At 36.9% G+C, this 26231-nt stretch overlaps 2 protein-coding genes across 2 annotated transcripts; both read right to left on the bottom strand.

The window, feature by feature from the left end:
* Nucleotides 1–517: 517 nt before the first annotated feature.
* Nucleotides 518–6262, bottom strand: LOC120518348 (extracellular calcium-sensing receptor-like). The gene is made up of 6 exons (XM_039741114.1): nucleotides 6183–6262; nucleotides 5804–6098; nucleotides 4694–5485; nucleotides 4117–4344; nucleotides 2168–2291; nucleotides 518–1431 (listed from the first exon to the last, which is right to left on the bottom strand). Exons 2-6 carry the CDS (start codon nucleotides 6062–6064, stop codon nucleotides 518–520), a joined length of 2319 nt encoding a protein of 772 aa, XP_039597048.1. The 5' UTR covers nucleotides 6065–6098; nucleotides 6183–6262.
* Nucleotides 6263–14017: 7755 nt separating this feature from the next.
* LOC120518344 (extracellular calcium-sensing receptor-like) lies at nucleotides 14018–20912 on the bottom strand. The gene is made up of 6 exons (XM_039741100.1): nucleotides 20764–20912; nucleotides 20382–20676; nucleotides 19241–20032; nucleotides 18594–18821; nucleotides 17970–18093; nucleotides 14018–14916 (listed from the first exon to the last, which is right to left on the bottom strand). Exons 2-6 carry the CDS (start codon nucleotides 20640–20642, stop codon nucleotides 14018–14020), a joined length of 2304 nt encoding a protein of 767 aa, XP_039597034.1. The 5' UTR covers nucleotides 20643–20676; nucleotides 20764–20912.
* Between the last annotated feature and the right edge of the window lie 5319 nt (nucleotides 20913–26231).

Here is a 26231-nt window from a genome sequence, read left to right as displayed (position 1 = left end):
TCTTCACCTTTCAATAGGTACACCCAAATGTATTTAAAATATCTTACTAGAAATTTGATCAATACTGAAATAACTTCATTCATGTGTTAACATGCCATAAAAACGAAAAACACATTAACATTTTAAGAATTTTCATAAGGTGTCATTTTGAAATATTTTAAAATAATAGGAAATTAGTTCAAAATATGCTTGAATGTATTTCATATATATCAAAAATAACAATACATTATTTTACTATCAGATGATATTTGTTTCATATGTTTCAGAATGCATTTCTTTCATTTTTACATCCATTAAGAAACCCAGCTAATTTAGTTAAAGTCTGTAGGGACTGGAGCCCAACACAGCATTTTAGATATTCTGAAACAGACATGTGAAATTATAAATGCAGTTAATTTTAACACTTTAAACAATCATTTTATTATCTTAGCCTAAAGCTCAGAATATTTATCAGTTTTAACCTTTAAAAAACTACCACAAACTATGTTTGAACTATATCATTTTTCAAATATAGATATCAAAGTGATTTTGACTGCATTTTACCCATAAGGTGTTTTTTTGAATTTTTATCTGGTTTTAATAGTATGATATAACATTTGGGAACAAAGATACAGAGAAGTAAACCAAAACTTGATGCCAAAATAGCAAATATCTCTACAGCTACTGTGTACTTTCCAGGAGAGCTGATATAAGATGGAATAAACGTGATCCAAACAGCACAAAATATCAGCATGCTGAATGTGATGAATTTTGCCTCATTAAAATTATCAGGTAACTTCCGAGCAAGAAAAGCCAGAAAAAAACAAATGACTGCTAACAGACCAATATATCCTAAAACAATATAAAATATCACTGTGGATCCATTATTACATTCCAAAATTATTATTTCTTTATCAGAATTAATCCTTTTTTGCGGAAAAGGAGGATATTTTACTAACCAAATGATACATGTCAAGGTCTGTAAAAGTGTAAAGGTTAAAACGCTTAAACGTTGCTGAGTTGGCCCAAAGCATTTCATTATATTACTACCAGGCATTGTTGCTCTAAAAGCAATGAGCACAACTGTTGTTTTCCCCAAGACACATGAGATGCAAAGAACAAATGTGATCCCAAAAGCTGTGTGTCGTAACATGCAGGACCACTGAGTGGGCTCCCCGATAAATGTAAGTGAACACAGAAAACACAGCGTCAATGAAAAAAGAAGAAGGAAGCTTAGTTCTGAATTATTAGCTTTCACAATTGGAGTATCTCTGAACTTAAAAAATACAACAGTAACCAAGGAAGTTAACAAAGCTCCAAGCAAAGCAAATATAATTAATATCATCCCCATTATTTCATCATGAGACAAAAATTCAATGTCCTTCAAAATGCACTGGTCTTTCTCTTCATTGGCCCGGTATTCCAAAGGACACTTCATGCAGTAAATTGCATCTGTAAATAAAAGTTAAACAGTCATGAACCATCTTAAGAAACATTTGGACTATGATGAATAACTTAAGTTAAAAATCCATCCATCCCACTGTATCCTAACTACAGGGTCATAGCCCACCACAGGACACACTAGGGATAATTTAGAATGACTAATGCACCTAATCTGCATGTCTTTGGACTGTGGGAGGAAACCCACACAGACATGGGGAGAACATGCAAACTCAGCGCAGGGAGGACCCGGGACACGAACACAGGTCTCCTAACTGTGAGGCAGCAATGCTACCACTGCACCACTGTGCCGCCCTTCACTACTTGCTAGTATAGAAGTTTAACAAGGAATAAGCATGAAAATACTTATTTTAGTAAGTTTGTGTTTCTTTGACTTTTTCTTTTTGTCCAAGCACAACGGAGTGATTGAAAAGATTATAGTAAACACTCAAAAAGCCTGCAGGTCCTTAACAGCATGTGGATGTCTTGAAGAAGTTTTATTTACTACAATATATTGATATTTGAAAAGAACGGATGCATAGCCACTCGCAGGAAAATACTGTCCCACTCTTCAATCATTTAATTTCCTTTTTAAAAGGTGAATGTAAAAAATCTAAGCTGATATATTCAATTTGACTGAGCTCTCCTGGGACACATTCCAAAACCTCTTAACAGTGCTAAACAAAGCAGGTTATGGAAAAGGATGATTTTAATTAAATAGTTTGTGTATTTACACACTGATCATTACCTGTGCTGTTGCTAATTTCTCCTTCTGCACATGGTAGGCAGTCAAAACAACAGACTGGTTTTCCCTTCTGTGTAGCCTTACGTGTACCAGGATGACAGCTTTCACTACATACTGATTTTGGAATCTAAAAGAAGAGTACAACAAAAAAACAAAGATGTACAATTCTGAAACATATAGTAGTGAAGCTTATAAAATTAAATGATGGTAACATTTGCTTTTATAAAATGTTTTATTCTATTCAATCAGACATGTAACCCTTAGATTTGAATTAATTAATTTAATCCGGTCAATTTGACCGTGTGTCACACCTACTAATAAAACAGTGGCAAATGAATCCATGTCTATTAATAGCACTTGATCTTTTTCTGTGTTGTTTCTTTATAATGAACTTCATCCACAAACACCAGCAGAGTCGACACTCATCCCTTGTAATATGGAATTGCCACATATTGGAACATAAAATACACTGTACCATATTAAATCAGTAAGGGAACTATATTGGAACTATATTTTGATAAACACCATTTCTTATATACACTAGTTCTTCAAAGTGCAGCGATTAACATGAAAACAATGAAAATCAAACCAGTTATAAAAGCATAGCAAATGAGTTTCATTGTCATGTTGTGCTAATGTTGCAGTCTTACAAGTTCTACACACTGAGTGAAATTGCGCATCAGTGTCATCTTTAGCATTATGCTGCATTCACATCCTACAGTATAGCGGTATATCCAGGACAACACACTACACATAGTAATGTCTGCTAATGCAAGTTTGTCTTTGAAATCTAAGAGGCTGTCAAGGTATAGGTCTGAGTGGGAGTGGGTTAGCCTTGTCCCTGGCAGTGGATATGCTTGCCGTTGAGCTTTTTTGGTTGCCCATAAAGGGATATCTGGCCTGAAACAGCACAGTGCAGGTGCTAACCATGTCCGAGCTGCAAAAAAGCAAATAACACAGAGTGGAATTGCTCGAGTCCTTATACCACACTTACACTTATTCCAACGCTTGTTGTCGGTGTTAAATGAATTGTATGTTACCTACTGTAGCCTACATTATAACCTACAGTATATTAGCCTATATTATACTGGAACCAAAAAAACTAGGCAATAATCAGTGCAAATTGGTCATGCTAATATTTTGATCCATTTGGGCTGAAGATTAAGATATTTAAACTTATTTTATAATTCATAAATTATACACTATATGACAATATAAAATGTAAAACATTTAAACAAATAACCAAATCAAATATCTGTTTAGAGGTTTTTTCAGTGTATTCTTTGCTGAGTCTGTACACATTTTCAGTCTAATTATTGACTCCTCTCCAGGTAACAGCTGTGGAGTTGACTCATATGTATCATGCAGTTAAACTCAACTTGAGCTAAAAGTACACAAAAGCTGAACAATGATTTGATGTTTCTATTTTTTAATATTTAATTGTATAATTGTTAGTGCTTTAGGTATGTTATCTTACAACACAGCAGTCCAAACCATATGTATTATGTTTGCAAAATATTATAGCAACCCCCAGAGGGTGGTAGTCATAGGGCATTGTTTCTGTTATACAAAACTGTTCATTAAATTAACTGGAATAATTTAATATGAAAGGCAAGCAATTATTAAAACTGTTTCTAATCACTGATTTTTTTTCCACTTCTTAGAAAAATATGAATATCCTTGAAGAAAATAAATTAAATTGTGATTAACATGCAATTTCGATCAAGAAATGTAATTGTTCAATTAACTGCGAATACATTTTTAATCAAACAGCCCTATTAAGAATAACTACAAAGAAAAGAAAGGAAATACAAAGACAAAAAAGCAAAATAAGATTCAGTTCCCACCCAGAAGACAAAGATGTTCAATTCTTAATCATACAGTAATGAACCTCACAAAATGATGTCATACTACATTTTGCCTTTTGTTCAAATAAAAACAAAACATATCACCTTTCCATCATTGTCAGCCCACATAATGCTGTTGTTGTTCATTATGAACTGCTTTCCTTCTGATAAAGATGCATCATAAAATCCAATTGTCACAAATTCTGTGATTCCATTTATGCTAAGCTGCCAATTTACCAATTCATATCTTGCAGGAGGATCTCCATTAATGTCAAAATTTACATATTCACCAGTGCTGACAGTGAAGTTAACTTTCTTCAGGTATTGCAATGCCTATTATATTGAAAATATTATAAACATTTAAAAAAAAAGTTTAAAAGGATCAGGCCATTCAATTAAACAGCTCATCAATACCTGTTTGCCTAACAACATCAAGGACAGATTGAAAAAATTCTAAACTGCCACTGAGTAACATGTTCCATATACAGTACAGCAGAAGTCTAGGCACATTATCTTAAAACTATATTCTCATTAAATGGATTTTACAACCAACATTACTTAATTTAAAAACCAGTGAATGATTAGAGGAAAATGATTTGATACAAACACATAATTTAAATCTTCAGTGCCTTAGTTAAGTTAAGAATAAAAAATGCTAAATGTCATATGAAAAGATACTTACCTGCAGTGGCAGTATATCTTTTGGGTTCATCTTGCAGGGTCCCAGATTATCCTGGCAGGCTAGTAGGTCATGGAGCGCATGTGCTACAGCATATACAGCTTTGTACACATTATATGTAATTCTTAGTTCAGAAACATCAGTGTACAGATTATTTATTTGCTGTAGATTCTCCGATCCTGTACAGGTTTTAGAATGAGAAGTGTTGAAACTGCAATCAAACATATCCTCCCAAAGTTTAATCAAACCTGTATTGCCCGGATTGCTCGATGGACGAACTGACAGTAAAAACTCTTTCAGCCCTGGTATTGCTGCATTAGCGATTGAAAAGCCAATCGCCCCTTTAAAAATTCTGTAGTTTTCCTTAGTTGCCACATTTTTGGCAGAAACCCAGGATTCACTGCCTACCCACTGTAAACCTGTAACATTTTGAAGCAGCAGTTCTTTAATTAAAAATTCCAGGTCTATAAAAGATGCAAAAGCTACAATAATTTTTGAAGAAGCCTTTTTAATTATGTCAACTGTTTTAATAAATTTCTCTCTTGGATTGGTTCTGTAAATAACCTCTGAATATTCAATGCAGATACCTTCCTCTTCAGCTGTTTTTATAAAGGTGGCCATGCCAGAATTGCCGTAGTCATTGTCACTTCTTATTGTTCCCACCCAGGTCCATCCAAAGTGCTTGACAAGTTGTGCCAGTGCTCTGCTTTGATAATAATCACTTGGTATTGTTCTGAAAAAAGTGGGAAACTCTTTCCTGTTGCTGAGACAAGCACAAGTAGCAAAATGACTGATCTGTGAAAACAAAACTAGTTAAATTAAATACATATATTAATATATTTAAAATATGTAATTTATAAACACTTTCAGTATATCATGATAATAGCAACAATTGATTAATTGTATGCTGTTACATGTTTATATTAAATCCATCTATTGTGAATGTTTGACAGACAAAAGGCTTAAAACAACTTTGGTTTAATATTAAAATTTATTTGAACAACTACATATCACATTAATCAAAACTGTAAAAAGGATTTATTGAAAAATCACTGAGTAAGAATTTTTTTTTAATCTAAAAGCTGTTAATAATAACAATACACTATTTCTTACCACTGGTATGTTAAACTGACCAACAAGCGTGGTGATACCAATAGTTGGAGAAGAGGCAGACTCCCCTATGATTGTGTGAATGTTTGATTGTTGAGAACACAGCAGAGTTGATGAATGTGCTTCTTCCGCTCCACTTATTAGTGCCATTGCAGCTTTGATTGCCAAAGAAACAGCACCACAGGAATCATAAATCTTATATCCCAGTGACACTTTAGGCAAAATATCTGTTCTGTTGTTTATTTGCTCAATCGCAAAGATCATGGTTTCAGCAAACTGATATCCTGTATATTTTACACTTTTAAAATAAAAAAATAAAAAATACTTGGTCATACTTAAATAATGTAACTTGTATGTTATTTTAGATGGTCAGAACACTCACCCTTTACAGTTTAATGCTTCAGGCCTTGACTTAAGTGTGGGTTTGGATTCTATAATATTATTATGTAGTGTAAATATTCCTCCCAGCATAAAGTCACCAGTCTTTAAAAAAAGAGGAATATCAGGATTTGCCCATAATTTGCAAAGATGATCTTCACCCTGTACTGAAAGAGCCAGCACAATAATTCTCAGAAGCATGTCTCTGAGTAAATTACAAGACACCAAAGATAAAGAGCTGGAGTTGACTGAGTTTATATAATGTTCTGCCTGAAGGTATTATTCCTTCAGTAATTGCAAAGTAGAGAATGTTCTCATTTGCCTAATGTAGTCATGTTAGCCATGGGATTTGTACATTGTCTGTTTTTTTCTGCAAATATTATCTTTAATGTCTAGTAGTAGGTAGTTATTTTAGTGATATGAAAAATAGCCTTATTTTGTATCCTAAAGCTTATGTATGTAGTTTATCAATATACTTCTACTGAATTTGGGCAAAGGGAATACTAAAGAGAAGCATTTTAAGAAAATTCTCAGACTTTTGTAAAATTCAATTTGAAACCAATGTAAGTCTGTTCTACATAAAAACTGTTAAAGATTGTATTAAAAACATTCAGTATAGATGCAGTGCCTCTACAAATAGAATTGCTGTCTTTCAGCACTTTGATTCTTGGATGGAATTTTATCCATCCATCCATCCATCCATCCTCTTCCACTTATCCGAGATCGGGTTGCGGGGGCAGCAGCTTCTCACCCTATCTTTAAGGGAAAGCCCAGACACCCTGAAAACCCAGGAAACTAATTTCAGCCGCTTGTATTCACGATCTCGTTCATTCGGTCACTACCCATAGCTCATGACCATAGGTGAGGGTAGGAACTACCACCAACTACTAGTAAATTGAGAGCTTTGCCTTTCGGCTCAGATGGAATTTTATGTTTGAAGAATTTGCATATTCTCCATATGATCTCATTATTTTCTACTGTGAAAGAACTGTTTTTCCTGATTCAGTCTAAAGGTATGCTGTATGTTTGTTTGACAAATCTAAATAGAACTTGTATGTGTAAGTGCATGGCCTACAGTTGACAGGGCTGTTCTGCTTTATACTTCCTGGGTTAGGTCTGTCTGTCCCTAATGCTTTACAGTAACAAGCGAGTTTAGAAAGTTAAGTAGAAGTCTGTTGTCCAGCCCCAATCTTAGTCATACCTACAGTAAATGTGACTTTTCCATTCTGCAAAAGGCCACATATTAGACAGGACTGGGGGAAGTCTTACATCACATCATCGATGAACTCTTCAATTATGCACCTTAGCTGTATCATCTGTTGAGAGATCAGGTATGTTGCTTCTGTGAAATGGATGGTGGTGTAGGCATGATTTGATGTGCTGGGAATTTATTTTTCTTTGGTAATGGAACATGTTGCTCTAAAATGAGTGAGACAGGGCATCACTGTTGCAGCTCACAATGTCTCCTTATGGAAAAATTTGTTAAAAGTTCAGTGAGTTTATCAGGAACTTCAGGTGTCTCAGAGTCCATTATGATTTCTTATCAGGACAGGATGACAATTTTAAACAACATCCTATGAAAGTAAGACTAAGTATTCCAGGCAGCCAGCCCATCCCGGGAAAGTCAGAATAGAAGTAAAGGGATTACCCATTAAAATCATGTGGCCTCAGAGAAATATAAAAAAGTGGGTTTGGCTGAAGAAGCAAATAAGCTGCCTGCCTTCACCTGAGAGGCTGCTCCATACAGAATAGTTATATGTCAAAAGGACCTTACTTATCTAACTGGGAAAGACACTTTTTGTTTGACACCCCGTTATGCATGTTCTACGATAACTGAAGCACCTTATTTCTTACATTTTTAATAAAATGCTCTTCTATTTGTTTACTTATTGTTTTTTTTTTTTGTTATATTATTGGCCATTTCCTAATTTTTCATTAATTCTTCAGTTTTCTTAATACACCTTTTCACTCCATTTCCTTTTCATCATCCCAAAGACATGTGAGCCATGTGATTGACATATATTGTATTGTCAGAATAGCCTGCATCTCCCTGAGAGCTGGTAATGGAATGAATGGGTTTGGAAAATGAGGGAACGACTTCACATTTCTTAATTAATATTGCACTGTAAGGGGCAACAGTTTTTTAATGCAAAACTATGTGTCTGGTAGTGCCTTGAGTGCAGGAATGAAACCACATTTTAATGTTTTCAAAATGACAGTTTTCTCTCTAAATTTACATTGATTATTCCGGCAGTCTTTAGCCTAAAGCTATGCTGTCAGGCTAAACTGGTAATGAAAAATTTTAACCATTGTAATGGAAGGCATGGATGGGCTGGCATCCCAGCAGGGATGGATGGTGGTACCTTCCTACATTTCTGTGTGACATACCTGAATGGACCAGTGGTGCAAAGCAGAAAACTGAAAGCAATTTTTTATTACAGTGCCAGCAAGACAAAAACTCTGATGTCATGCACTTCAAATTAATTGCAGTTCTCTGCAATGCTATAGAATTAATATACTATATATATATATATATATATATATATATATATATATATATATACAACAATAAACAAAAATAAGTGATGGTGAATATGTACAGTACTTACAATGGCTCAAAAAATATTCATGACAAAAATAACAAAAACAAAAAATCAGACAACTCTTCTTCTTCCTCCTTCTCACAGAACAAAAATCAAGAGGACAGAAAAAAAAAGTTATCAAAATTAAAAGTAAAAGTAATTGTACAAGGACAAAAACACAAGAAAAAACTCAGTGGAAAAATAAATAACTCTCTAAATACAGGAATGCTCAATAAAAATCACTATTCAGTTCACTCACTTTTCTCTCTAACTCCAGATGGTCAAAACACAATCCCTACGGGGCATCCCTCGGTTTTATATGCCAGGCCAATTTCCCTGCCAGTCATTAATGCTAGCCCAATATACTGTACACCAATCAGCCTGTGACCTTCTACCCCTGCCACCTTGATCTTGGTGGAAGTCTTCATATTTTCGTTGTTCACCTTTACTTATGCATGTGTGTTTGCCGGGCATACACACACATGCACGCGCTTCCAGCTTCCTGAAGTCACTTTTAGTTTTACTCTTTATCTGTAACTTCGAAATTCAAGATTCCACTGGTTAGCCTGCCACAACTCATGTGGCCAAATGGATGCCCTTCCACAGTATGACAAGAAGTATTGGTGGGTTGTTGCTGTGTTTGCAGTTGAGGGTTCAAATGGGTGAGATTTTTAACTTTCTTATTTGACTGACTTCTTTATCCATGGTGACTTATACTCCTTGCGATATAATTAGCTACATTTATTATGTGTTTCCAATTGAAGCACAAGCAGGCAAAGTGACTTGCTCATGGTCACACAGTGTTACCAGTGGTGTTTGAACCCACATCTTCAGGGTTTGAAATCCAAAGCTTTAACCACTACAACACACTGCCTACATTTAGTAGCTGAGTTCTAGTTTCGGGGAGTAAGACACAATCAAATCTCCACACCAGCCTCCACTATACCATCCTATATACAAAATGAGTGCTACATAAAGTCAGTGTGTTAGACCCATCAACCAAATATCACATTGCAAATATAAGAAATAGTAGAAAATAAAAAAATGCATTGTTTGCAATAATCATGCAATTACTTGATACTGCCTGGCTTCTGTATTTAATTAAACAAGCGCAACAAACAATAAATAAATTAGTTTTCTCTCCCTTTCTCCAGCCTGCTTCTCCCATCCTTTAACCTCCCATCTCTTTTCTTGTCTCTCTCTCTTTCTTTTCGATCTTGCGCTCCCCTTTAAGGACTGGGAAGCTGTTTTCCGGGCTGATAATAAGGCAGTCAGACTGTCTGCATGCACAGGCAAGGCAACGCACAGACAGCTGACTGCTTCGCACCAATTCGGGGTGTCTTCCTGGCAGATCGCTTGCCCCTGCTCCACTCCCCAGCACGAGCACGTTCATTATTTATTAAAACGACCACTCTTTTTGGGTCACGCACCTGCTATACCACAGGGTGCCTTCTTTTATTGTCTGAAATATCTATTACCTCTTACAGTGATGGTGACCAATTTTTGGTCTGGGAGTTTATATTCCCACATAGTTACTCATATTTGTTGTTTTTATGTCATCTATTATTATTATTAACCTTTTTTTCACCTATACACAAAACAATATATTATTCATATATACTGTATAAGGTAATTTTACTGCTAGGAAAATCAACTGTGAAAGTGGTCATATTGGCAGATACAATTAATGTTTCACATGCCCTCGTCACAGCACGAACTTTGTAGATCATATTTGGTGTATGTCTTCACATCTTCCATATGTGGAAAAACAGTGAAGGTCAAATGCTGTATGCTTCACATATCTTCAATGTTTTGCCAGTGATTTAAAAATGAATGCATTCAATAGTGTCACATTCTAACAGAATGTTGTCTCGATGATAATGATCTCTATGCTAAGCACAATGAACATCGTGACGTGGTAGGAGGTTACAAGCAGTGTGCCCTAGAAGGGGTGGGACAACTTTTGAGGCAACTCAGGCCCCTTCTTCAGGCAAGATGTAATACAGAAACTGGAGTTCCCTGTGTTTATATAGACATCAGGATAATAAAAGGTGTCATTTTGCTTGACTTCTCACTACATTCATAATGGCTAACACAGCCACCCTAGTACTTCCTCCAAAAAACAAAACGTTCCAAGATTTTAAGAAAGTCTCTTCTTCATCTATACATGATTAGAAATATGTGAATAAATATAAAGTGTATGCAAAGACCTTTGTCATTTTGCTTAACATAAATTGCAAAGTATAACAATATTATTTCCATCTGAAACTTTAGAGATTGTGGGAGAACTTTCAACTACTAATATCTCAGTCAAGCAAAGCTTTAAAACTGACAATTTAGATGGTTTCTTATGAGAAAAAATATCTTGAGCAAGTCAGGTGGTCTTTAATCTCTTGACTTCTGTTGCGGTCTGTTGTGCTTTCTTCTGTATATTATCCATCCATCCATTATCCAACACGCTATATCCTAACTACAGGGTCACGGGGGTCTGCTGGAGCCAATCCCAGCCAACACAGGGCGCAAGGCAGGAAACAAACAGGGTGCAGCCCACCCACACACCAAGCAAACAATAGGGACAATTTAGAATCGGCAATAAACCTAGGTCATTTTGGGTCCTATTTTATTTTCTTTTTTTTATGCTGATGACATGCAGGTCTATATTCCTATGTGTAATTCTGTAATGAATCAGCTGCACAATTGTCTTATACAACTAAGATCCTGAATGGCTGACAATTATCTCGATCTTCATCAAAATAAAACGAAAGTGCTGATAGCTGTTCCTCCTGCCAAGGCTCAAATTGGTTTTGGACATCTTGGCTCTTTCTCTAACTTTTGCAAACCTCGTGTTCGGAATCTTGGGGTTATTTTTGATAGTAACCTCACTTTTCAGAATCCAATAAATTATGTGGTCAAGAGTTGTTTTTTCCAGCTTCATCTTTTAGGTAAAGCTTAAGCTTTTTTTTATCTCCTATGGATCTTGAGAAAGTTATTTATTGTTTGATCTTTTCTTGGATTGATTACTGCAACTCATTGTATTCTGGGATCAGCAAATCCCTGATACGTGGGCTCCAGTTGGTCCAGAATGCTGCTGCCCGGTTTTTGGTTGGGGCAAGAAAGTTTGATTTTTTATCTCCAGTTTTAGCATATTTACACTGGCTGCCTGTTAGTTTTAGAATTAATTGTAAAATTTTGCTGCTGGTTTTTAAATCAATACATGGGTAGGCTCCCACCTGTTTATCTGAATTGTGTGTTATGCAAACATCCAGAGAGCTTAGATCTACTGATCAGTTTTCTTTTGTTGCCTCTTGTACTAAGTACAAAACTAAAGGGGATAGGGCTTTTGGCTGCTGCACCTTTTCTTTGTGATTCTTTACATGTTTAACTGTTTATAATTAGACTAAAGATGCATTTCTATTCTCTAGCTTTCCATGACCTTCAGTAATACTGATGGTTCCTTCTTCACAGTCATTTGTTTGTTTAATTTACTGCTGGTTTGTATTGTGTTTTATTGTATATTATTTATGTTTATTGTATAATTTATTGTAAAGCATTTTGGCTACAGCATTACTGATGTTATGCTGTCAAGATTTCACTGCACAAAGCAAACAATGAGAAAACAGATAGCTTTATTGTAGTTTAGTAAACTTTTATTAACAATAAATTGACTCCTTTCACTTTTTTATTTTGAGGTATACAGTATGATCACTATTCATTCACTGTAAAACATGCTTCATGTATTTGTAAGCAGAACAATAACCAATAATTAACAGCTTTAAGTTAGTGTGTTTAAATAAACAAAACACAAAGATGCTTGGCTCTTTTATTATTACACATTTAATTGTTTGTAGATGGTATTACTTCAGTGTTTATAAGATATAATGAAGTGTAACACTGTCTTTTTCATACACTGTACAATTCTTCTAAAATACAAGTAGATACAAAGTTTTCAAAATTTTGAATTAGATGAATATTTTAAACTTTCTGCCAAAAAGATGCATACACTAATTGTTAACTAATATTGCTACCTGCTAATAACATATTAAGAGTATAAAACTAAAATTTTCTTATAATGTGTTTTCATCACAAACAGATAAAATGTGTTACAAAGTATTAATATCAAACAAGCCTTATAAGTGTATCCATTTAGTTTTATTATGTTAACATGTATTAACTGTGTTGCTGTGGTAGAGACATGTCTTTCCAGAAGAAAAATCTATTATTTTATCTATACAGGTTACTTATTTGGCATATTTCTCCATTTTTATACCACACTAGCAAACATCATCATTTACAGATATCTGTTAATGAAGTTACATATGTAAATAAATAAGAGAAATCTAAAAATACACTTCAAATTACAACTTAAGTCCATCCATCCATTTTCTAACCCGCTGAATCCGAATACAGGGGTCTGCTGGAGCCAATCCCAGGGCACAAGGCAGGAACCAATCCTGGGCAGGGTGCCAACCCACCGCAGGACACACACAAACACACCCACACACACCAGGGCCAATTTAGAATCGCCAATCCACCTAACCTGCATGTCTTTGGATTGTGGGAGGAAACCGGAGCGCCCGGAGAAAACCCACGCAGACACGGGAGAACATGCAAACTCCACGCAGGGAGGACCCGGGAAGCGAACCCGGGTCTCCTAACTGCAAGGCAGCAGCACTACCACTGCGCCACCGCGCCGCCCTACAACTTAAGTAATGTTGCAAAATATCTCAAATATATTTAGAATATCTTAATACAATTTTGCTTTATACTGAAAGCTTCCTTAATAAGCTTCCTTAATCTGTTGACATAACATACAGTCTGAAAATCACAATCAAGTATAAATTGTCATATGGTGTCAAATTGAAATGTCTGGAAATGAACAGGAAGTTACTTTAAAATATGCCAGAATGCATTTCTGTTATATAAACATTAAATTACCTTGGGATCTGATAACAGTTTTTTCTTATGTTTCATAATCCAATTCATTCATCCTTCCTTTTACTAATAAACCCAGCTAAATTAGATAAAGGCTGTGGGGACTGAAGCCAAGCAGATTTTAAATATTTTAAAACAGACATGTTGAATTATGCACATGATTCATTTTTACAATTTTTGGATTACCTTAGCATACAGTTCAGTATACTTTTAGTTTTTGATTTGGCTTGTTGTACAAGCAATGCTTTAAACAAGTATCACCATGCACTGTATTATGGATCTGATGTGTCTGCATTTTCAAATGTTGATTTCCAAACAATTTTGACTACATTTTACCCATTAGGTGTTTTTTTGAATTTTTATCTGGTTTTAGTAGTATGATATAACATTTTGGAACAAAAATGCAGAGAAGTAAACCAAAACTTGATGCCAAAATAGCAAATACCTCTACAGCTACTGTATACTTTCCAGGAGAGCTGATATAAGATGGAATAAACGTGATCCAAACGGTACAGAACACCAGCATGCTGAATGTGATAAATTTTGCCTCATTAAAGTTATCTGGCAATTTCCGAGCAAGAAAAGCCAAAACAAAACACATGACTGATAACAGGCCAATATATCCTAACACAATATAAAAAGCTACTGTGGATCCCATTTCACATTCTAAAATGATTACATCTTTATTAGAGCTTATGTTTTTGGAAGGGAAAGGAGGATGTTTTACTAACCAAATGATACATGTCAAGGTCTGTAAAAGTGTAAAACCTAAAACGCTTAACCGCTGCTGAGCTGGTCCAAAGCATTTCATTATGTTACTACCAGGCATTGTTGCTCTAAAAGCCATAAGCACAACTATTGTTTTCCCCAGAACACATGAGATGCAAAGAACAAATGTGATCCCAAAAGCTGTATGCCGTAACATGCAGGACCACTGAGTGGGCTCCCCGATAAATGTAAGTGAACACAGAAAACACAGCATCAATGAAAAAAGAAGAAGAAAGCTTAGTTCTGAATTATTAGCTTTCACAATTGGAGTATCTCTGAACTTGAAAAACACAGCAGTAACCGTGGAAGTTAACAATGCCCCTAACAAAGCAAATATAATTAATATCCTCCCCATTATTTCATCATAAGACAAAAATTCAATGTCCTTCAAAATGCACTGGTCTTTCTCCTTATTGGCTCTGTATTCCAAAGGACACTTTGTGCAGTAAACTGCATCTGTAAGTAAATGTTAGAAAATCATGAACTAGTCATCTTAAGAAATATTTGGACTATTTTCATTTATTGATGAATATATTATTATATTTTGACTAACCTTTGTGGGAAGAAAATTCAGTACAGTATATAGCTAAAAACATACAGCACAATAAAATTCCAAAGTGGCATTTAATTTAGGAGCAGTGTAGCAGATTATCTATTGAAATTTTTACAGAAATGTATCAGAAATGCAAATGCAAACCTTTATATCTAAAGCAAACCATTGTCTTCTGCTGTTAACTTAAAGTGCTGGTATGGCTTTTATCTACATTAGGAGTACAAACTAAGTAAGAAGTGAAAAAAAAATATGCTAACAAATAGCATAGACAGAGATCCATTTGGCTTCCTTACTGCACTGCAATAATTTAATAGGAGTATTGCAAAGTCCCAAAAATGTATGCAGTAAATGAATGTTTTGATGAGAAACCCAGCCACCAGGGTCACACAAACCAGTGTGGTCTTAATACTGGTCCCAAGGGCATTCTGCATAAAACCTGTGCCAAATCAAACATGTGGATGAGAAACAGAATGTCCATACTGGATTGGTCAACCCCCAGGTTACCAGTGACCACTACCAATGCTGCTGTCCAGCAGGGAGTTGGTGGAAACTATGTTACAGCTGGGCAAAGAAGGTGAAGGAGAACAACAGGGGGAAAGCGGATTCAAACACAATGGAAAATGATGAAGAGAAAGAGTGTGGAGTTCAGAGTATGAACTTTGAATTGCTGGCACTATGACTGCTAAACGGTGACAGCTGGCTGATAGAGCAGAGAAATATAAATGTACTGTGTGTACAGGAGACCAAGCAGAAAGAGAGTAAGGCCAGAAGCAATGGAAGTGGGAGCAAACTGTTCTAATATCATGTGGACAGGAAGAGAAATGGGGTAGGGGTACTTGTAAAGGAAGAGTATGTTAGGAGTGTTTTGGAGGTGAAGAGAATGTCTGACAGTGATGAGCATAAAGTTGGAAATCAGTGCATATGCTCTGTAAGTAGGATGTGAGATGGAGTAAAATGAAGGTTTCCAGAGTGAGTTATACAAAATGGTGGAGAGTATACCTAAAGAAGAGAAAGTAGTGATCAGAGCAGATCTTAATGGGTACGTTAGCGAAGGGAACAGTGGTGATGAAGAGGTGATGGGAAGGTATGGTGTTAAGGAGAGAAATGTTTAAGGGCAGATGGTGGTTGATGTAGCAAAAAGGATGGATATGGCGGTGGTGAATACAGGGTGCACTATGTCCTACATAGGAGGTGAAACATGAAAGAAATTAGAGACTGTAAGGTGGAGGCAGGGTGTGATGTAGCTAGACAGCATCAATTAGTGGTATACAGGATTAATTTTTAGGTGAAAAAGGGGAAGAGAGTGAATATTTAATCAAGGATCAGGTGGTGGAAGATGAAAGAGTTAGACTATTGTACGAAATTCAGAGAGGAAATGAGACAGGAGCTGGGTGGTGAAGACAAGGTAGATGATTGGAACACCACAGCTGAAGTGGTAAGGGAGAGAACTAGGAAGGTGCTTCATGTGATACCTGGACAGAGGAAGGAGGACAAGGAGACTGGGTGGTGGAATAAGGAAGCACAGAAAAGCATAAAGAGGAAGAGATTAGTGAAAATGAATTGAGATACTTTAACCAGAGAGATGACAAAAGCGGACAGGTGTACAAAGAGATGCAGTGAGTGGTGGCGAAGGCTAAGGAAAAGGCATATGCTGAGCTATATGAGAAGCTAGACATAAAGGATGGAAAAAATAGCTTGTACTGATTGTCCAGACAAAGGCTCCCAGCGGGAAAGGACATACTGCAGGTCAGAGTGATAAAGGAAACAAATAGAAATTTGGTGACAAGTGAGGAGAGAGTGTTGAAAAGGTGGGAAGGAGTGCTTTGAAGAACTTATGAATATAGAAAATGAGAGAGAATGTAGGTTGGATGAAGTGGAGATAGTAAATCATGAAGTACCAGGGATCAGCAAGGCTGAAGTGAGGGAAGCTATGAAGAGAATGAAAAGTGGAAAAGCAGTTGGCCTGGACGATATACCAGTGGAGGCGTGGAGATATTTAGGGGAGAATTCAAGAGTTTCTAACTAGATTGTTTAACAAAATCTTAAAAAGTGAGAAAATGCCTGTGGAGTGGACAAGTAGTATATCAGTACCAGTTTTCAAGAATAAGGGAGACGTGTGGTGTTGAGTAACTACAGAGTGACAGGAGTGATTTGTGATAGAAGAGTAACTGCAAGAGTGAAAGGGAGGGTCTATAAAACTGTAGTGAGATCAGCTATTTCGTATGGTTTGGAGACGGTGGCACTGACAAAAAGACAGGAGGCAGAGCTGGAAGTGGCAGAGTGGAAGATGCTAATGATTTTCACTCAGGGTAACGCGGCCAGACAGGATTAGAAATATTATAGGGACAACATAGGTATGACAGTTTGATGATCAAGTGAGAGAGGCTAGATTGAGATGGTTTGGGCAAGTGTGGAGGAAAGAAGAGGGGTACACCGAGAAAAGAATGTTGAGGATGAAACCGCCAGGCAAGAGGAAAAGAGGAAGGCTAAAGAGGAGGTTTATAGATGTGGTGAGGGAGGATATGAAGTCAGGCAGTGTGGCAGAAAATGATGGAAAAGACGGATTGTTTGCTGTGGTGACCCGTAAATGGGAGCAGCTGAAAGAAGAAGGAAAGGATGTTTTGATTAGACTTTATTAAATATGACAATAGATGAATGTTTGCAATGAACTAATACTGGAAAAACGGTGACCTGCTCCTCAGTTATTTAGTTCCCAAATTAGAAGGTGTATTTTGCTAATATGAACAGATCTAAAAAAGTATAACCTGATATGTTTAATCTGACTGCTTCCAAGTATTACCAAATAGTTTATACACCCTGCGATGAAAGAACACCTGGATTCCTGGATTATTTTCAGTTCTGCTTAGACACATTCCAAGTCCCCTTAACAAAGTAGGTTATGGAAAGGGATCAGTTTAACTAAATAGTTCGTGCATTTAAACACTTTGGTCATTACCTGTGCTATTGCTAATTTCTCCTTCTGCACATGGTAAGCAATCAAAACAACAGACTGGTTTTCCTTTTTTTGTAGCCTTCCGAGTACCAGGACGACAGCTTTCACTACATACTGATTTTGGAATCTAAAAAAAAGGAAAGCAACAAAAACAAAGAGATATTATTCTGAAGCATACTGTACAATAAGAAAGCTTGTAAAATTGCAACATACTAAATTTTGCCTTTTGTTTAAGTAAAGGGCGGCACAGTGGCACAGTGGGTAGCGCTGCTGCCTCGCAGTTAGGAGACCCAGGTTCACTTCCCGGGTCCTCCCTGCGTGGAGTTTGCATGTTCTCCCCATGTTTGCATGGGTTTCCTCCCACAGTCCAAAGACATGCAGGTGTTTGCATGGGTTTCCTCCCAAAGACATGCAGGTTAGGTGCATTGGCGATCCTAAATTGTCCCTAGTGTGCACTTGGTATGTGTATGTGTGTGTGTGTGCCCTGCCTGGGGTTTGTTTCCTGCCTTGCATCCAGTGTTGTCTGGGATTGGCTCCAGCAGACCCTCATGACCCTGTGGTTAGGATATAGTGGGTTGGATGATGGATGGATGGATGTTTAAGTAAACATAAAATAAAAAACATTACCTTGGTATCATTGTTAGCCCACACAATGCTGTTGTTGTTCATTATAAACTGCTTTCCTTCTGGTGAAGATGCATCATAAAACCCAATAGTCACAAATTCTATGATTCCATTTACATTAAGCTGCCAATTCACCAAATCATATCTTGCAGGAGGGTCTCCATTAATGTCAAAATTCACATAATCACCATTGTTTACACTGAAATTAACTTTTTTCAGGTACTGCAATGCCTGTTATAATAAAAAAAATATTGTGATTATAAAAAACAGGCAATCAAATCCAACAACTCATCAGCTTTTATTTGCTCAACATTTTCAAAGTAACATCAAGGAGAGATTTGAAATATAATATACTGATTTAATTCATACTATTAACTGATTTTTTTCTATATACATTACACTATTTATTAACATTTTGCACATTCTTATGGATACATACACTATAGCAGAAGTCAATGTAAAATATTCAAACCTAAATTTACTTTAACTTTAACAGTATCTGTATTTATAACCATCATTATGTAAGCGAAAATCAAATGAATATTTTTTTTAAGAAAACAAGTAAAATAAAAATATAATTAAAAAAGTTTAATGTGCTTGTTAAATTATGTATTAAAATATATATAAATAGTAGATGACAAACTACTTACCTGCAGTGGCAGTGTATCTTTTTGATTTGCCATGCAGGGTCCTTGATTATCCTGGCAAACTAGAAGGTTGTGGAGCGCATGCGCTACAGCATATACAGCTTTGTACACATTATATGTAATTCTTAGTTCAGAAGCATCAGTGTACAGATTATTTATTAGATGTAGATTCTCCGATCCTGTACAGGTTTTAGAATGTGAAGTGTTGAAACTGCAATCAAACATATCTTCCCAAAGTTTAACCAAACCTGTATTGCCTGAAGTGCTAGATGGACGAACTGACAGTAAAAATTCTTTCAGTCCTGGTATTTCTGCGTTAGCGATTGAAAAACCAATCGCCCCTTTAAAAATTCTGTAGTTTTCCTTTGTTGCCACATTTTTGGCGGAAACCCAGGACTCACTGCCTACCCACTGTAAACCTGTAATATTTTGAAGCAGCAATTCCTTAATTAAAAATTCCATGTCTATAAAAATTGCAAAGGCTACAATAGTCTTTGAAGAAGCCATTTTAATTACTTCGACTGTTTTAAGAAATTTCTCTCTTGGATTGGTTCTGTAAATAACCTCTGAATATTCAATGCAGATACCTTCCTGTTCAGCTGCTTTTATAAAGGTAGCCATGCCAGAACTGCCGTAGTCATTGTCACTTCTTATTGTTCCCACCCAGGTCCATCCAAAATGCTTGACAAGTTGTGCCAGTGCTCTGCTTTGATAATAATCACTTGGTATTGTTCTGAAAAAAGTGGGAAACTCTTTCCTGTTACTGAGACAAGCACAAGTAGCGAAATGACTGATCTGTGAAAATGAAATCAGTTAAATTAAATACATAAATACACATATAAAACATATCATTTGTAAACATTTTCAGTATATCATAATAATATATCAATGACAACAATTTAAATACATATATAAAATATATCATTTGTAAACAGTTTCAGTATATCATAATGATATATCAATGACAACAATTGAATAATTTTATAGAACTATTTAAAAGTATTCCATGTTTATGGCACATGTTGAAGACTTGTACACCTTCATTATAATTATAACTGTAAAAAGGATTTACTGAAAACCCACTGAGTAAGATTTAAAATAAAATAAAAAAAGCAGGTAATAATAACAATACACTATTTCTTACCACTGGTATGTTAAATTGACCAACAAGTGTAGCGATACCAATAGTTGGAGAAGAGGCAGAATGTCCTATGATTGCATGAATGCTTGACTGTTGAGAACACGGCAGAGTTGATGATTGTGCTTCTCCTACTCCACTCATTAGTGCCATTGCAGCTTTGATTGCCAAAGGAACTGTATCACAAGTATCATATATCTTATATCCCAGCGACACATTAGGCAAAATATCTGTTCTGTTGTTTATTTGTTCAATTGCAAAGATCATGGTTTCAGCAAACTGATATTCTTTATAATCTAAACTTTTTAGAATAGAAAACCAAATTTAGTCACAGTTTTAAAATTAAACTTGACACTTATGTATTTTAGATAAATAAAAGAATACTCACTCAGTACAGACTAATGCTTCAGGTGCTGACTTAAGTGTGGGTTTGAATTCTATAATATTATTATGAAGTGTAAATATTCCACCCAGAATAAAGTCACCAGTCTTTGAAAGAAGAGGAATATCAGGATTTCCCCATAATCTGCAAAAAGGTTCTTCGCCCTGTACTGAAAGAGCCAGGACAATAACTCTCAGAAGCATGTCTCTGAACAAACTGCAAGACACCAATGATAAAAGAGTTGGAGTTGACTGGGTTTATGTAGTGTTCTGCCTGAAGGTATTATTTCATAATTACAAAATAACAAAGATTCACATTTGCCTAATGTGTTAATTTTAGCCATGGGATTTATACATTGGCTGTTCTTTTCTACAGATATTATCCTCTATGTCATTAATATACAAATTAAACAGATTACAGTGCATCCGGAAAGTATTCACAGTGCATCACTTTTTCCACATTTTGCTATGTTACAGCCTTATTCCAAAATGGATTAAATTCATTTTTTTTCTCAGAATTATACAGACAACACTCCATAATGACAACATGAAAAAAGTTTACTTGAGGTTCTTGTAAATTTATTAAAAATAAAAAAATTGAGAAAGCACATGTACATAAGTATTCACAGCCTTTGCTATGAAGCTCAAAATTGAGCTCAGGTTCATCCTGTTTCCCCTGATCATCCTTGAGATGTTTCTGCAGCTTAATTGGAGTCCACCTGTGGTAAATTCAGTTGATTGGACATGATTTGGAAAGTCACACACCTGTCTATATAAGGTCCCACAGTTGACAGTTCATGTCAGAGCACAAACCAAGCATGAAGTCAAAGGAATTGTCTGTAGACCTCCGAGACAGGATTGTCTTGAGGCACAAATCTGGGGAAGGTTACAGAAAAATTTCTGCTGCTTTGAAGGTCCCAATGAACACAGTGGCCTCCATCATCCGTAAGTGGAAGAAGCTCGAAACCACCAGGACTCTTCCTAGAGCTGGCCAGCCATCTAAACTGAGCGATCGGGGGAGAAGGGCCTTAGTCAGGGAGGTGACCAAGAACCCGATGGTTACTCTGTCAGAGCTCCAGAGGTCCTCTGTGGAGAGAGGAGAATCTTCCAGAAGGACAACCATCTCTGCAGCAATCTACCAATCAGGCCTGTATGGTAGAGTGGCCTGATGGAAGCCACTCATTGGTAAAAGGCACATGGCAGCCCGCCTGGAGTTTGCCAAAAGGCACCTGAAGGACTCTCAGACCATGAGAAACAAAATTCTCTGGTCTGATGAGACAAAGATTGAACTCTTTGGTGTGAATGCCAGGCGTCACGTTTGGAGGAAATCAGGCACCGCTCATCACCAGGTCAATACTATCCCTAAAGTGAAGCATGGTGGTGGCAGCATCATGCTGTGGGGATGTTTTTCAGCGGCAGGAACTGGGAGACTAGATAGGATAAAGGGAAAGATGACTGCAGCAATGTACAGAGACATCCTGGATGAAAACCTGCTCCAGAGCTCTCTTGACCTCAGACTGGGGCGATGGTTCATCTTTCAGCAGGACAACGACCCTAACCACACAGCCAAGATATCAAAGGAGTGGCTTCAGGACAACTTTGTGAATGTCCTTGAGTGGCCCAGCCAGAGCCCAGACTTGAATCCGATTGAACATCTCTGGAGAGATCTTAAAATGGCTGTGCACCGACACTTCCCATCCAACCTGATGGAGCTTGAGAGGTGCTGCAAAGAGGAATGGGCGAAACTAGCCAAGGATAGGTGTGCCAAGCTTGTGGCATCATATTCAAAAAGACTTGAGGCTGTAGTTGCTGCCAAAGGTGTTTCGACAAAGTATTGAGCAAAGTGCTGTGAATACTTATGTACATGTGATTTCTCAGTTTTTTATTTTTAATAAATTTGCAAAAATCTCAAGTGAACATTTTTTCACGTTGTCATTATGGGGTGTTGTGTGTAGAATTCTGAGGGAAAAAATGAATTTAATCCATTTTGGAATAAGGCTGCAACATAACAAAATGTGGAAAAAGTGATGCGCTGTAAATACTTTCCAGATGCACTGTATATTCTGATAAATTATAATTCTTTCAGTGATAAAAATGAGAGCTCTATTTTTTATCCCAACACATTTTATATACTGTACAGCAGGCATGTCAAACACGCTGCCCGCAGGCCGCATGCGGTCCTCAACAGAAATTTGTGCGGCCCGCATGACAGATCCTAGTTAGCACTAAACTTGTACAAAATGATTACTATCGTTTGTGATTGAATCATTCTGCATCTTCGCCGTTACTGACTTTTCTTTCTTCCGCCTTCTGACAAAAGCACATTTTCCCATGGCATTACAGTACCGGAAACGTCATCTCCTAGTATAGTTGCAGCTGCGGCGTCAGCTCCTCAATATCCTAAGCATGACGCTGCCTCCCCTTGACCAAAGTGTCAAGATGTCACAACTGAAGTGCTAGGCTACAGCAGCCTGGTGGGCTACACTATTGGCGTGGCTGCTGAGACTGGCCACTGGGCAGAACTGATCATCACGAGTAGTAATAACATATTTTCATGTAATGGAGCGGAAGATCGTCAGGCGGATTGGTGCGGCGTACGCAGTGATGCGGGCTCTGCATCGGTCTTTTGTGGTGAAAACTGAGCTGAGTCATTAGGCAAAGCTCTCAATTTACCGGTCGATCTACGTTCCTACCCTCACCTATGGTCATGAGCTGTGGGAAGTGACCGAAAGAACGAGATCGCGAATACAAGCGGCTGAAATGAGTTTCCTCCGCAGAGTGTCTGGGCTTTCCCTTTGTAAAGGATACATGATGCTTCAGCAGAGTCTGAATCACAGCATTTGCGTGACTTTTATTTTGACAAGTTATTGGGTGTCTTCAGTTTGCATAATTAATTGTGCAGTTTTGCCAAGAATAGGAAAGGAAAATGACGACATATGGGGTTAACAATCAAGCACCTTGCTGAAAAGTGAACAAGGTATTAATTTCTCTGTGTTATATGTAAAACTAAGGTTACGAATGTTTATGTTAAGTTATTTACATGCTTTTTATTTTGTACTTTGCCTTTTATAGCTCTTACGGTGTGTTTATGTGAACAAGGTCACAGAAATGATAATAAAATTCAGAAACCATCAGTCTGAGAGTTGACCATCACTCAGCCGGGGTCGCTACATCCTTAAAGATAGGGTGAGAAGCTCAGTCATCCAAGAGGAACTGCTCCTCCGCATCGAGAAGATTCAGATGAGGTGAGGGGAAGACCCAGGACACGCTAAAGGGACTACCTGTATGTCTCTCGGCTGCCCTGGGAACGCCTCGGGATTCCCCCGGGAGAGCTAGTAGAAGTGGCTGGGGAGAGGGAAGTCTGGGCATCTCTGCTCAAGCTGTTGCCCCCGCATTCCGATCTCAGATAAGCAGAAGAGGATGGATGTTTTTTTGCTCTAGTTTTATGTAATTTTGTGCTAGTATTGTAACGAGCAGTTAGTGCAGACTACAGCTGAAGATCTGAAGTGGATGCGAAAAGTTGGTGAGTTGCTTATTAACAATTTTTTGTGATTTTGAGTTTGTAAAATTAGTGTAGGTCAGGGGGCTTTTTGCATATCGGCTTATTTTACAATATAAACTTTGAAGTAAACTTAGTAATGTAAAATTTGATTTTTAGAGGATTTGCTTTCCAACTTGAATTACTGAGTAATGAATTCAGTGAGCATTTTCGTCATTTCAGCTCACATGAACAGGACTATTTACGTCACCATACTTTTACAACGTTGAGAATGTGCCTGAAAATATCCAAATGGAATTGACTCAACTGCAGTCAGATTCTATTCTGAAGGCAAAATATAATGAAGTTGGTGTGCCAGGCTTGTATGCTTACCTGCCACCCTCGTATGTGCAGATCCGTAAGTTGGCATCGAGAGTACTGTTTATGTTCGGAAGCACTTACCTTTTTGACAATTGTTTTCGTTAATGAAAGCTACCAAAACCCCATATTGCTCAAGATTTACTGTCGAGCACCTTTCATCCCTCATAAAAGTTGCAGCTGCACAAGATTTCAAGCCTGATATTGACAAACTGGTTACTAACAAGAGATGCCAAGTGTTGGGACAAAAGAAATAAGTCTCAGACTGTAAGACTCCTACATAAGGACCTAGCTAAGAGGCTAAAATTCTAATTGTACACTGTTGTACGGAGATTGTATGGAAATAAATTGCTTTTCTTTAAACTTTAAGTGTTACATTTTTTAAAGTTTTCAGTATTGGAAAGAAAGCTACAGTAACTTTGTATAATAGTATTTGTTACAGTGCGGCCCGCTGACGCACATATAGCAGTCAAAGCGGCCCACCAATGGTAGTGAGTTTGACATGCCTGCTGTAGAGTATGTGTTTTATTAATACTCTTCAACATTTAGAGATATACTGCACACATCAATTTGAATTTGTGCAAGAGGATTTCTAAAGAGAAGAATTTGTATGCAACAGTAAAAACTAATGTGTAACCAATGTGAAGCTTTTCCAAATAAAAGCTATTAATTGTAGTATTCAACAATATTCATTATGGACAAAGTGGTGCAATAAATAGTGTGATTGTCTTTCAGCACTTGAAGTGCACTTTGATTCTTTGATGGAACTTCACTCATGCATATTTTCCATATGATCACATAAGTTTCTGCTTTAAGGACATTGGCTTCCTCATACAGTCTAAAGGCATACCATTTTTCTGAGTGAAATTCATAAATAGAATTTGTGTGTGTATGAGCATGGCCTGTAGTTGATAAAGTTGTGTCTTGATTTCTTTGATATTGGTAGGGAAAGGTCTTGCTGTTTCTACTCCTCTACAGGAAACAGCAGGTTTATAAAGTTAAGTAGGAGTCCTGTTTTCCAGTCTCAATTACACTCATATTTAAATATGTTCCGTTCTCCAGAAGGACATATATAAAACAGGACAGGGATCAGTCTTACATCATATTGTTAATGGACTTCTCAATTATGCACGGCAGATGTATCATCTGTTGAGAGTAGTTATGCTGCTTTTGAAATGGAGGCTTCAATGATGTGGATGGTGGTGTAGGTATTTTACTGTTTGTTTGAGAGGAAATTTTCTTTGGTGACTGAACATGCTGCACTAAAGTGAGTCGAGTTGATGATGCATTATTGTCTCAGTTCACGGTGTCCCCTTGTGAAATAAAGTGCTGGAATTACAATGATCTTTATGTGTCTCAGAGTCCATTTTGATCTTTTTTCAGGATAGAACTGGATGCAAATTATATGCAACATCCTCAGAATGGAAGACCAGGAAGGTCAAAGAAGAACTAAGAGAAGTACCCCTTAACGACAAGGGGCCTCAGATGGATATTTAGGAAGAAGGCTCTGTTGAAGATGAAAAAAGCTTTCTGCCTTCGCCTAAGAGGCTGCCTCATGCAGAATATTTAGATCACAAAAGGACAAGAAGGGAAGACTGCTTTGTTGACTGCCTGTTATG

The sequence above is a fragment of the Polypterus senegalus genome, chromosome 1 (genome assembly GCF_016835505.1).
Source record: "Polypterus senegalus isolate Bchr_013 chromosome 1, ASM1683550v1, whole genome shotgun sequence".
Classification (NCBI taxonomy): Eukaryota; Metazoa; Chordata; class Cladistia; order Polypteriformes; family Polypteridae; genus Polypterus; species Polypterus senegalus.
The sequence above is the reverse complement of the archived record's forward strand: the minus strand, read 5'-3'. Positions and strand labels throughout refer to the sequence as shown.

Excerpts from the sequence above, each read along its gene's own strand:
- LOC120518348 (XM_039741114.1), bottom strand. The coding sequence starts at position 6,064 with ATGATCTTTGCGATTGAGCAAATAAACAACAGAACAGATATTTTGCCT. Across the intron at positions 5,486-5,803 it reads GTCAGTTTAACATACCAGTG|ATCAGTCATTTTGCTACTTG; the intron begins GTAAGAAATAGT and ends TTGTTTTCACAG. Across the intron at positions 4,345-4,693 it reads AAGATATACTGCCACTGCAG|GCATTGCAATACCTGAAGAA; the intron begins GTAAGTATCTTT and ends TCAATATAATAG.
- LOC120518344 (XM_039741100.1), bottom strand. The coding sequence starts at position 20,642 with ATGATCTTTGCAATTGAACAAATAAACAACAGAACAGATATTTTGCCT. Across the intron at positions 18,822-19,240 it reads AAGATACACTGCCACTGCAG|GCATTGCAGTACCTGAAAAA; the intron begins GTAAGTAGTTTG and ends TTATTATAACAG. Across the intron at positions 14,917-17,969 it reads AGAAATTAGCAATAGCACAG|ATGCAGTTTACTGCACAAAG; the intron begins GTAATGACCAAA and ends ATTTACTTACAG.